Genomic DNA, 12568 nt, shown 5'->3' on the forward strand with positions numbered 1-12568 from the left:
CATTCTAAACCACCCTGGAACACTAGAACACTGAAACATTCTAAACCACCCTGGAAAACTGTAAAACACCATAAAACATCTTGAAAACTGTAAAACACCCTGAAACATCTAGAACACCTTTACCTTGCTGCCACGACGACAGACTGGCGCTGACCAAACAGAGTGAAGGAATGAGGAACTCCCCACTCATCCTCACTCTCCCTGATCTGAGGACACAGACACGGATCAGAGGAGAGTGACTTCTACTGATGTACAGCTGTGTTATGTTATCTGAAGCTAACAGCATGGGGCCAGCTTCCCGGACACACATTAAGTCTAATCCTGGAATAAAAAGCATGTTTTCTCTATATATCTGGCGTTTTAGTCCGGGACTAGGCTTAATGTGTGTCCAGGAAACTGGCCCATAATGTTATGGTTCAGGTTCTGGAGACTCTTACTGTCATGCCGTAGAGAGGCAGCTGGCCGTGAACTTTGAACTGGTTGTCTGCTGTCATACCTCTGCTGGTGTACACCAGGGAATCACTGAACTGGAGGAGGAGGAGAGAGTGAGGAACACAGAGATATGAGACATCACTGAACTGGAGGAGAGAGGGAGGAACACAGACAGGGATAGGGTGAGTGAGGAGCAGAGGAGTCATGTGACAGGAAGTAGGAAGTAATGACTAACCAGGAAGAACATTCTCTGCTGTAGTCCTTTCCCTGAGAGCTTACTGAGACAGCCCAGTCTGATAAACTCCTGGATGGGTTACAGAAACAAAACACACAGAGTAAACAACAACATGTCTGGAAGTTAGATACACACAGAGTAAACAACAACATGTCTGGAAGTTACATAAACACAGAGTAAACAACAACATGTCTGGAAGTTAGATACACACAGAGTAAACAACAACATGTCTGGAAGTTAGATACACACAGAGTAAACAACAACATGTCTGGAAGTTACATACACACAGAGTAAACAACAACATGTCTGGAAGTTACATACACACAGAGTAAACAACAACATGTCTGGAAGTTACATACACACAGAGTAAACAACAACATGTCTGGAAGTTACATACACACAGAGTAAACAACGACATGTCTGGAAGTTAGATACACACAGAGTAAACAACAACATGTCTGGAAGTTAGATACACACAGAGTAAACAACAACATGTCTGGAAGTTACATAAACACAGAGTAAACAACAACATGTCTGGAAGTTAGATACACACAGAGTAAACAACAACATGTCTGGAAGTTACATACACACAGAGTAAACAACGACATGTCTGGAAGTTAGATACACACAGAGTAAACAACAACATGTCTGGAAGTTACATACACACAGAGTAAACAACAACATGTCTGGAAGTTACATACACACAGAGTAAACAACAACATGTCTGGAAGTTACATACACTTAGGACAACATGAGGATTGATGTACGACAACTTGGAATAAATCAGTACAATAGTTGTCAGAGCAAAGCCAGGGACAACTGTTATCTTATCCTGCCCGGTATAACCAGGTCCTGGATCCCTGTCAGAGCTGTTCTCTTACCCTGCCCGGTATAACCAGGTCCTGGATCCCTGTCAGAACTGTTCTCTTACCCTGCCCGGTATAACCAGGTCCTGGATCCCTGTCAGAGCTGTTCTCTTACCCTGCCCGGTATAACCAGGTCCTGGATCCCTGTCAGAGCTGTTCTCTTACCCTGCCCGGTATAACCAGGTCCTGGATCCCTGTCAGAGCTGTTCTCTTACCCTGCCCGGTATAACCAGGTCCTGGATCCCTGTCAGAGCTGTTCTCTTACCCTGCCCGGTATAACCAGGTCCTGGATCCCTGTCAGAACTGTTCTCTTACCCTGCCCGGTATAACCAGGTCCTGGATCCCTGTCAGAACTGTTCTCTTACCCTGCCCGGTATAACCAGGTCCTGGATCCCTGTCAGATCTGTTCTCTTACCCTGCCCGGTATAACCAGGTCCTGGATCCCTGTCAGAACTGTTCTCTTACCCTGCCCGGTATAACCAGGTCCTGGATCCCTGTCAGATCTGTTCTCTTACCCTGCCCGGTATAACCAGGTCCTGGATCCCTGTCAGATCTGTTCTCTTACCCTGCCCGGTATAACCATGTCCTGGATCCCTGTCAGATCTGTTCTCTTACCCTGCCCGGTATAACCAGGTCCTGGATCCCTGTCAGATCTGTTCTCTTACCCTGCCCGGTACAGCCAGGTCCTGGATCCCTGTCAGAACTGTTCTCTTACCCTGCCCGGTATAACCAGGTCCTGGATCCCTGTCAGAGCTGTTCTCTTATCCTGCCCGGTATAACCAGGTCCTGGATCCCTGTCAGAACTGTTCTCTTACCCTGCCCGGTATAACCAGGTCCTGGATCCCTGTCAGAGCTGTTCTCTTACCCTGCCCGGTATAACCAGGTCCTGGATCCCTGTCAGATCTGTTCTCTTACCCTGCCCGGTATAACCAGGTCCTGGATCCCTGTCAGAGCTGTTCTCTTACCCTGCCCGGTACAACCAGGTCCTGGATCCCTGTCAGAGCTGTTCTCTTACCCTGCCCGGTATAACCAGGTCCTGGATCCCTGTCAGAACTGTTCTCTTACCCTGCCCGGTATAACCAGGTCCTGGATCCCTGTCAGAGCTGTTCTCTTACCCTGCCCGGTATAACCAGGTCCTGGATCCCTGTCAGAGCTGTTCTCTTACCCTGCCCGGTATAACCAGGTCCTGGATCGCTGTCAGAACTGTTCTCTTACCCTGCCCGGTATAACCAGGTCCTGGATCCCTGTCAGAGCTGTTCTCTTACCCTGCCCGGTATAACCAGGTCCTGGATCCCTGTCAGAGCTGTTCTCTTACCCTGCCCGGTATAACCAGGTCCTGGATCCTTGTCAGAACTGTTCTCTTACCCTGCCCGGTATAACCAGGTCCTGGATCCCTGTCAGAGCTGTTCTCTTACCCTGCCCGGTATAACCAGGTCCTGGATCCCTGTCAGAACTGTTCTCTTACCCTGCCCGGTATAACCAGGTCCCGGATCCCTGTCAGATCTGTTCTCTTACCCTGCCCGGTATAACCAGGTCCTGGATCCCTGTCAGATCTGTTCTCTTACCCTGCCCGGTATAACCAGGTCCTGGATCCCTGTCAGAACTGTTCTCTTACCCTGCCCGGTATAACCAGGTCCTGGATCCCTGTCAGAACTGTTCTCTTATCCTGCCCGGTATAACCAGGTCCTGGATCCCTGTCAGATCTGTTCTCTTACCCTGCCCGGTATAACCAGGTCCTGGATCCCTGTCAGATCTGTTCTCTTACCCTGCCCGGTATAACCAGGTCCTGGATCCCTGTCAGAACTGTTCTCTTACCCTGCCCGGTATAACCAGGTCCTGGATCCCTGTCAGATCTGTTCTCTTACCCTGCCCGGTATAACCAGGTCCTGGATCCCTGTCAGATCTGTTCTCTTACCCTGCCCGGTATAACCAGGTCCTGGATCCCTGTCAGATCTGTTCTCTTACCCTGCCCGGTATAACCAGGTCCTGGATCCCTGTCAGAACTGTTCTCTTACCCTGCCCGGTATAACCAGGTCCTGGATCCCTGTCAGATCTGTTCTCTTACCCTGCCCGGTATAACCAGGTCCTGGATCCCTGTCAGAGCTGTTCTCTTACCCTGCCCGGTATAACCATGTCCCGGATCCCTGTCAGAGCTGTTCTCTTACCCTGCCCGGTATAACCAGGTCCTGGATCCCTGTCAGAGCTGTTCTCTTACCCTGCCCGGTATAACCAGGTCCTGGATCCCTGTCAGAACTGTTCTCTTACCCTGCCCGGTATAACCAGGTCCTGGATCCCTGTCAGAGCTGTTCTCTTACCCTGCCCGGTATAACCATGTCCCGGATCCCTGTCAGAGCTGTTCTCTTACCCTGCCCGGTATAACCAGGTCCTGGATCCCTGTCAGAACTGTTCTCTTACCCTGCCCGGTATAACCAGGTCCTGGATCCCTGTTAGAACTGTTCTCTTACCCTGCCCGGTACAACCAGGTCCTGGATCCCTGTCAGATCTTTCTTCAGTTCTAGAAGCTTCTGGATGTTCTCCATCTTCATCATGGTTCCCTGAAGCTGCAGCACCATCTCTGATATATCAGCTAGGGCAGCTAGAGGAAGAGAGTTAGTACACACACCATCTCTGATATATCAGCTAGGGCAGCTAGAGGAGGAGAGTTAGTACACACACCATCTCTGATATATCAGCTAGGGCAGCTAGAGGAGGAGAGTTAGTACACACACCATCTCTGATATATCAGCTAGGGCAGCTAGAGGAGGAGAGTTAGTACACACACCATCTCTGATATATCAGCTAGGGCAGCTAGAGGAGGAGAGTTAGTACACACACCATCTCTGATATATCAGCTAGGGCAGCTAGAGGAGGAGAGTTAGTACACACACCATCTCTGATATATCAGCTAGGGCAGCTAGAGGAGGAGAGTTAGTACACACACCATCTCTGATATATCAGCTAGGGCAGCTAGAGGAGGAGAGTTAGTACACACACCATCTCTGATATATCAGCCAGGGCAGCTAGAGGAGGAGAGTTAGTACACACACCATCTCTGATATATCAGCCAGGGAAGCTAGAGGAGGAGAGTTAGTACACACACCATCTCTGATATATCAGCTAGGGCAGCTAGAGGAGGAGAGTTAGTACACACACCATCTCTGATATATCAGCTAGGGCAGCTAGAGGAGGAGAGTTAGTACACACACCATCTCTGATATATCAGCTAGGGCAGCTAGAGGAGGAGAGTTAGTACACACACCATCTCTGATATATCAGCTAGGGCAGCTAGAGGAGGAGAGTTAGTACACACCATCTCTGATATATCAGCTAGGGCAGCTAGAGGAAGAGAGTTAGTACACACCATCTCTGATATATCAGCTAGGGCAGCTAGAGGAGGAGAGTTAGTACACACACCATCTCTGGTATATCAGCTAGTGCAGCTAGAGGAAGAGAGTTAGTACACACACCATCTCTGGTATATCAGCTAGGGCAGCTAGAGGAGGAGAGTTAGTACACACCATCTCTGATATATCAGCTAGGGCAGCTAGAGGAGGAGAGTTAGTACACACCATCTCTGATATATCAGCTAGGGCAGCTAGAGGAAGAGAGTTAGTACACACACCATCTCTGATATATCAGCTAGGGCAGCTAGAGGAGGAGAGTTAGTACAGGTGAATGCACCAATTTGTAAGTCGCTCTGGATAAGAGCGTCTGCTAAATGACTTAAATGTAAATGTAAATGTACACACACCATCTCTGGTATATCAGCTAGTGCAGCTAGAGGAAGAGAGTTAGTACACACACCATCTCTGGTATATCAGCTAGAGGAAGAGAGTTAGTACACACACCATCTCTGTTATATCAGCTAGGGCAGCTAGAGGAGGAGAGTTAGTACACACACCATCTCTGATATATCAGCTAGGGCAGCTAGAGGAGGAGAGTTAGTAAACACACCATCTCTGATATATCAGCTAGGGCAGCTAGAGGAAGAGAGTTAGTACACACCATCTCTGATATATCAGCTAGGGCAGCTAGAGGAGGAGAGTTAGTACACACACCATCTCTGGTATATCAGCTAGTGCAGCTAGAGGAAGAGAGTTAGTACACACACCATCTCTGGTATATCAGCTAGGGCAGCTAGAGGAAGAGAGTTAGTACACACACCATCTCTGTTATATCAGCTAGGGCAGCTAGAGGAGAGTTAGTACACACACCATCTCTGATATATCAGCTAGGGCAGCTAGAGGAGGAGAGTTAGTACACACACCATCTCTGATATATCAGCTAGGGCAGCTAGAGGAGGAGAGTTAGTACACACACCATCTCTGGTATATCAGCTAGGGCAGCTAGAGGAAGAGAGTTAGTACACACCATCTCTGATATATCAGCTAGGGCAGCTAGAGGAAGAGAGTTAGTACACACCATCTCTGATATATCAGCTAGGGCAGCTAGAGGAAGAGAGTTAGTACACACACCATCTCTGGTATATCAGCTAGGGCAGCTAGAGGAGGAGAGTTAGTACACACCATCTCTGATATATCAGCTAGGGCAACTAGAGGAGGAGAGTTAGTACACACCATCTCTGATATATCAGCTAGGGCAGCTAGAGGAGGAGAGTTAGTACACACACCATCTCTGATATATCAGCTAGGGCAGCTAGAGGAGGAGAGTTAGTACACACCATCTCTGATATATCAGCTAGGGCAGCTAGAGGAGGAGAGTTAGTACACACACCACCTCTGATATATCAGCTAGGGCAACTAGAGGAGGAGAGTTAGTACACACCATCTCTGATATATCAGCTAGGGCAGCTAGAGGAGGAGAGTTAGTACACACACCATCTCTGATATATCAGCTAGGGCAGCTAGAGGAGGAGAGTTAGTACACACACCATCTCTGGTATATCAGCTAGGGCAGCTAGAGGAGGAGAGTTAGTACACACCATCTCTGATATATCAGCTAGGGCAGCTAGAGGAGGAGAGTTAGTACACACACCATCTCTGATATATCAGCTAGGGCAGCTAGAGGAGGAGAGTTAGTACACACCATCTCTGATATATCAGCTAAGGCAGGTAGAGGAAGAGAGTTAGTACACACACCACCTCTGATATATCAGCTAGGGCAGCTAGAGGAGGAGAGTTAGTACACACACCATCTCTGATATATCAGCTAAGGCAGGTAGAGGAAGAGAGTTAGTACACACACCATCTCTGATATATCAGCTAGGGCAGCTAGAGGAGGAGAGTTAGTACACACACCATCTCTGATATATCAGCTAGGGCAACTAGAGGAGGAGAGTTAGTACACACACCACCTCTGATATATCAGCTAGGGCAACTAGAGGAGGAGAGTTAGTACACACCATCTCTGATATATCAGCTAAGGCAGGTAGAGGAAGAGAGTTAGTACACACCATCTCTGATATATCAGCTAGGGCAACTAGAGGAGGAGAGTTAGTACACACACCATCTCTGATATATCAGCTAAGGCAGGTAGAGGAAGAGAGTTAGTACACACCATCTCTGATATATCAGCTAGGGCAACTAGAGGAGGAGAGTTAGTACACACACCATCTCTGATATATCAGCTAAGGCAGGTAGAGGAAGAGAGTTAGTACACACCATCTCTGATATATCAGCTAGGGCAGCTAGAGGAAGAGAGTTAGTACACACACCATCTCTGATATATCAGCTAGGGCAGCTAGAGGAGGAGAGTTAGTACACACACCATCTCTGATATATCAGCTAGGGCAGCTAGAGGAGGAGAGTTAGTACACACCATCTCTGATATATCAGCTAGGGCAGCTAGAGGAGGAGAGTTAGTACACACACCATCTCTGATATATCAGCTAGGGCAGCTAGAGGAAGAGAGTTAGCACACACCATCTCTGATAGGGCAGCTAGAGGAGCAGGGCTCTCTGCTGTAACCTACCTCTGCTGTCTCTGAAGTCTTGGTGTGTGGGGGGGTAGTGTTTACACAGTCTCTCCAGAATCAGTTTGTAGTGCAGCAGGCGATGCAGGGGGCGCAGCAGGAACATGTTGAGGGACAGGTAACACACCTTCTGCTGCTCAAACTCTCGACACACCTCCTCCAGCCGCTGGGACGCACGGCACGAACGCTCCAACTCAACCAACACCTCACCGTGACGCTGCAGGAGGGACGTCAACTGCTGCTGGGGCAGAGAGGAGAGGGGTAGGTTAGGTAGAAGATGTAGGGGTTAGAGAGAGAGGAGAGGGGTAGGTTAGGTAGAAGATGTAGGGGTTAGAGAGAGAGGAGAGGGGTAGGTTAGGTAGAAGATGTAGGGGTTAGAGAGAGAGGAGAGGGGTAGGTTAGGTAGAAGATGTAGGGGTTAGCGAGAGAGGAGAGGGGTAGGTTAGGTAGAAGATGTAGGGGTTAGAGAGAGAGGAGAGGGGTAGGTTAGGTAGAAGATGTAGGGGTTAGAGAGAGAGGAGAGGGGTAGGTTAGGTAGAAGATGTAGGGGTTAGAGAGAGAGGAGAGGGGTAGGTTAGGTAGAAGATGTAGGGGTTAGAGAGAGAGGAGAGGGGTAGGTTAGGTAGAAGATGTAGGGGTTAGAGAGAGAGGAGAGGGGTAGGTTAGGTAGAATATGTAGGGGTTAGAGAGAGAGGAGAGGGGTAGGTTAGGTAGAAGATGTAGGGGTTAGAGAGAGAGGAGAGGGGTAGGTTAGGTAGAAGATGTAGGGGTTAGAGAGAGAGGAGAGGGGTAGGTTAGGTAGAAGATGTAGGGGTTAGAGAGAGAGGAGAGGGGTAGGTTAGGTAGAAGATGTAGGGGTTAGAGAGAGAGGAGAGGGGTAGGTTAGGTAGAAGATGTAGGGGTTAGAGAGAGAGGAGAGGGGTAGGGTAGGTAGAAGATGTAGGGGTTAGAGAGAGAGGAGAGGGGTAGGTTAGGTAGAAGATGTAGGGGTTAGAGAGAGAGGAGAGGGGTAGGTTAGGTAGAAGATGTAGGGGTTAGAGAGAGAGGAGAGGGGTAGGGTAGGTAGAAGATGTAGGGGTTAGAGAGAGAGGAGAGGGGTAGGTTAGGTAGAAGATGTAGGGGTTAGAGAGAGAGGAGAGGGGTAGGTTAGGTAGAAGATGTAGGGGTTAGAGAGAGAGGAGAGGGGTAGGGTAGGTAGAAGATGTAGGGGTTAGAGAGAGAGGAGAGGGGTAGGTTAGGTAGAAGATGTAGGGTTAGAGAGAGAGGAGAGGGGTAGGTTAGGTAGAAGATGTAGGGGTTAGAGAGAGAGGAGAGGGGTAGGTTAGGTAGAAGATGTAGGGGTTAGAGAGAGAGGAGAGGGGTAGGTTAGGTAGAAGATGTAGGGGTTAGAGAGAGAGGAGAGGGGTAGGTTAGGTAGAAGATGTAGGGGTTAGAGAGAGAGGAGAGGGGTAGGTTAGGTAGAAGATGTAGGGGTTAGAGAGAGAGGAGAGGGGTAGGTTAGGTAGAAGATGTAGGGGTTAGAGAGAGAGGAGAGGGGTAGGTTAGGTAGAAGATGTAGGGGTTAGAGAGAGAGGAGAGGGGTAGGTTAGGTAGAAGATGTAGGGGTTAGAGAGAGAGGAGAGGGGTAGGTTAGGTAGAAGATGTAGGGGTTAGGGAGAGAGGAGAGGGGTAGGTTAGGTAGAAGATGTAGGGGTTAGAGAGAGAGGAGAGGGGTAGGTTAGGTAGAAGATGTAGGGGTTAGAGAGAGAGGAGAGGGGTAGGTTAGGTAGAAGATGTAGGGGTTAGAGAGAGAGGAGAGGGGTAGGGTAGGTAGAAGATGTAGGGGTTAGAGAGAGAGGAGAGGGGTAGGTTAGGTAGAAGATGTAGGGGTTAGAGAGAGAGGAGAGGGGTAGGTTAGGTAGAAGATGTAGGGGTTAGAGAGAGAGGAGAGGGGTAGGTTAGGTAGAAGATGCAGGGTTAGAGAGAGAGGACTGTTAGCTGCTACTGTATAGATGCCAACTCCATGTGATTATCATGTTCAATCCCATGAGGTACTCCTACATATTCATCAGATGGCTGTAGTCTGTCTCCTCTGCTCTCATCCTTCTAGACCTATCGGCTGCCTTTGATACTGTGAACCATCAGATCCTCCTCTCCACCCTCTCCGAGCTGGGCATCTCCGGCGCGGCCCACGCTTGGATTGCGTCCTACCTGACAGGTCGCTCCTACCAGGTGGCGTGGCGAGAATCTGTCTCCGTACCACGTGCTCTCACTACTGGTGTCCCCCAGGGCTCTGTTCTAGGCCCTCTCCTATTCTCGCTATACACCAAGTCACTTGGCTCTGTCATATCCTCACATGGTCTCTCCTATCATTGCTATGCAGACGACACACAATTAATCTTCTCCTTTCCCCCCTCTGATAACCAGGTGGTGAATCGCATCTCTGCATGTCTGGCAGACATATCAGTGTGGATGACGGATCACCACCTCAAGCTGAACCTCGGCAAGACGGAGCTGCTCTTCCTCCCGGGGAAGGACTGCCCGTTCCATGATCTCGCCATCACGGTTGACAACTCCATTGTGTCCTCCTCCCAGAGTGCTAAGAACCTTGGCGTGATCCTGGACAACACCCTGTCGTTCTCAACTAACATCAAGGCGGTGACCCGTTCCTGTAGGTTCATGCTCTACAACATTCGCAGAGTACGACCCTGCCTCACGCAGGAAGCGGCGCAGGTCCTAATCCAGGCACTTGTCATCTCCCGTCTGGATTACTGCAACTCGCTGTTGGCTGGGCTCCCTGCCTGTGCCATTAAACCCCTACAACTCATCCAGAACGGCGCAGCCCGTCTGGTGTTCAACTTTCCCAAGTTCTCTCACGTCACCCCGCTCCTCCGCTCTCTCCACTGGCTTCCAGTTGAAGCTCGCATCCGCTACAAGACCATGGTGCTTGCCTACGGAGCTGTGAGGGGAACGGCACCTCCGTACCTTCAGGCTCTGATCAGGCCCTACACCCAAACAAGGGCACTGCGTTCATCCACCTCTGGCCTGCTCGCCTCCCTACCTCTGAGGAAGTACAGTTCCCGCTCAGCCCAGTCAAAACTGTTCGCTGCTCTGGCACCCCGATGGTGGAACAAACTCCCTCACGACGCCAGGTCAGCGGAGTCAATCACCACCTTCCGGAGACACCTGAAACCCCACCTCTTTAAGGAATACCTAGGATAGGATAAAGTAATCCTTCTAACCCCCCCCCCCCCTTAAAAGAGTTAGATGCACTATTGTAAAGTGGTTGTTCCACTGGATATCATAAGGTGAATGCACCAATTTGTAAGTCGCTCTGGATAAGAGCGTCTGCTAAATGACTTAAATGTAAATGTAAATGTAGTCAGACTCCACCTATAACCCACAGGTCAATACTCTGAGGACATGTTGAAGGGCAGATATCTGTCCTGTACCTTTAACCCCTGAATGTTCTTCAGCATGACGTCCCCGACACGCTGGTAGTCTCCTTTAATGTGGGCGTTGGACCGCCCCTCCCTGGAGACAGAGAAAGACATGGTTACCTGCTTCTGACCCCTCCCTGGAGACAGAGAAAGACATGGTTACCTGCTTCTGACCCCTCCCTGGAGACAGAGAAAGACATGGTTACCTGTTTCTGACCCCTCCCTGGAGACAGAGAAAGACATGGTTACCTGCTTCTGACCCCTCCCTGGAGACAGAGAAAGACATGGTTACCTGCTTCTGACCCCTCCCTGGAGACAGAGCAGTATTCACTAGGTCTGTACTCTCTCAGTAACCCGTCTGTCCATCTCTCTCAGTGACACCATAGTGAGGGTAGTAACCCGTCTGTCCATCTCTCTCAGTGACACCATAGTGAGGGTAGTAACCCGTCTGTCCATCTCTCTCAGTGACACCATAGTGAGGGTAGTAACCCGTCTGTCCATCTCTCTCAGTGACACCATAGTGAGGGTAGTAACCCATCTGTCCATCTCTCTCAGTGACACCATAGTGAGGGTAGTAACCTGTCTGTCCATCTCTCTCAGTGACACCATAGTGAGGGTAGTAACCCGTCTGTCCATCTCTCTCAGTGACACCATAGTGAGGGTAGTAACCCGTCTGTCCATCTCTCTCAGTGACACCATAGTGAGGGTAGTAACCCGTCTGTCCATCTCTCTCAGTGACACCATAGTGAGGGTAGTAACCCATCTGTCCATCTCTCTCAGTGACACCATAGTGAGGGTAGTAACCCGTCTGTCCATCTCTCTCAGTGACACCATAGTGAGGGTAGTAACCCGTCTGTCCATCTCTCTCAGTGACACCATAGTGAGGGTAGTAACCCATCTGTCCATCTCTCTCAGTGACACCATAGTGAGGGTAGTAACCCATCTGTCCATCTCTCTCAGTGACACCATAGTGAGGGTAGTAACCCGTCTGTCCATCTCTCTCAGTGACACCATAGTGAGGGTAGTAACCCGTCTGTCCATCTCTCTCAGTGACACCATAGTGAGGGTAGTAACCCATCTGTCCATCTCTCTCAGTGACACCATAGTGAGGGTAGTAACCCGTCTGTCCATCTCTCTCAGTGACACCATAGTGAGGGTAGTAACCCGTCTGTCCATCTCTCTCAGTGACACCATAGTGAGGGTAGTAACCCGTCTGTCCATCTCTCTCAGTGACACCATAGTGAGGGTAGTAACCTGTCTGTCCATCTCTCTCAGTGACACCATAGTGAGGGTAGTAACCCATCTGTCCATCTCTCTCAGTGACACCATAGTGAGGGTAGTAACCCGTCTGTCCATCTCTCTCAGTGACACCATAGTGAGGGTAGTAACCCGTCTGTCCATCTCTCTCAGTGACACCATAGTGAGGGTAGTAACCCGTCTGTCCATCTCTCTCTGTGACACCATAGTGAGGGTAGTAACCCGTCTGTCCATCTCTCTCAGTGACACCATAGTGAGGGTAGTAACCCGTCTGTCCATCTCTCTCAGTGACACCATAGTGAGGGTAGTAACCCGTCTGTCCATCTCTCTCAGTGACACCATAGTGAGGGTAGTAACCTGTCTGTCCATCTCTCTCAGTGACACCATAGTGAGGGTAGTAACCCGTCTGTCCATCTCTCTCAGTGACA

The 12568-nt window shown here is 49.7% G+C and overlaps 1 protein-coding gene across 2 annotated transcripts in view; it reads right to left on the reverse strand.

Moving 5' to 3' along the window:
• Nucleotides 1-12568, reverse strand: part of LOC139532885 (FERM, ARHGEF and pleckstrin domain-containing protein 1-like) — a 71354-nt gene that overhangs the window by 12756 nt on the left and 46030 nt on the right. The window contains exons 16-22 of one of the 2 annotated variants that reach the window (XM_071331035.1): nt 11090-11149; nt 10896-10977; nt 7465-7705; nt 3999-4129; nt 668-736; nt 438-527; nt 124-206 (exon numbers count right to left, since the gene is read on the reverse strand). In XM_071331035.1, the coding sequence (XP_071187136.1) occupies nt 124-206; nt 438-527; nt 668-736; nt 3999-4129; nt 7465-7705; nt 10896-10977; nt 11090-11149 (756 nt within the window). The remainder of the gene's footprint in view (nt 1-123; nt 207-437; nt 528-667; nt 737-3998; nt 4130-7464; nt 7706-10895; nt 10978-11089; nt 11150-12568) is intronic. The other variant, XM_071331036.1, reaches the window with a different exon arrangement.

This window comes from Salvelinus alpinus, chromosome 10 (genome assembly GCF_045679555.1).
Source record: "Salvelinus alpinus chromosome 10, SLU_Salpinus.1, whole genome shotgun sequence".
NCBI lineage: Eukaryota > Metazoa > Chordata > Actinopteri > Salmoniformes > Salmonidae > Salvelinus > Salvelinus alpinus.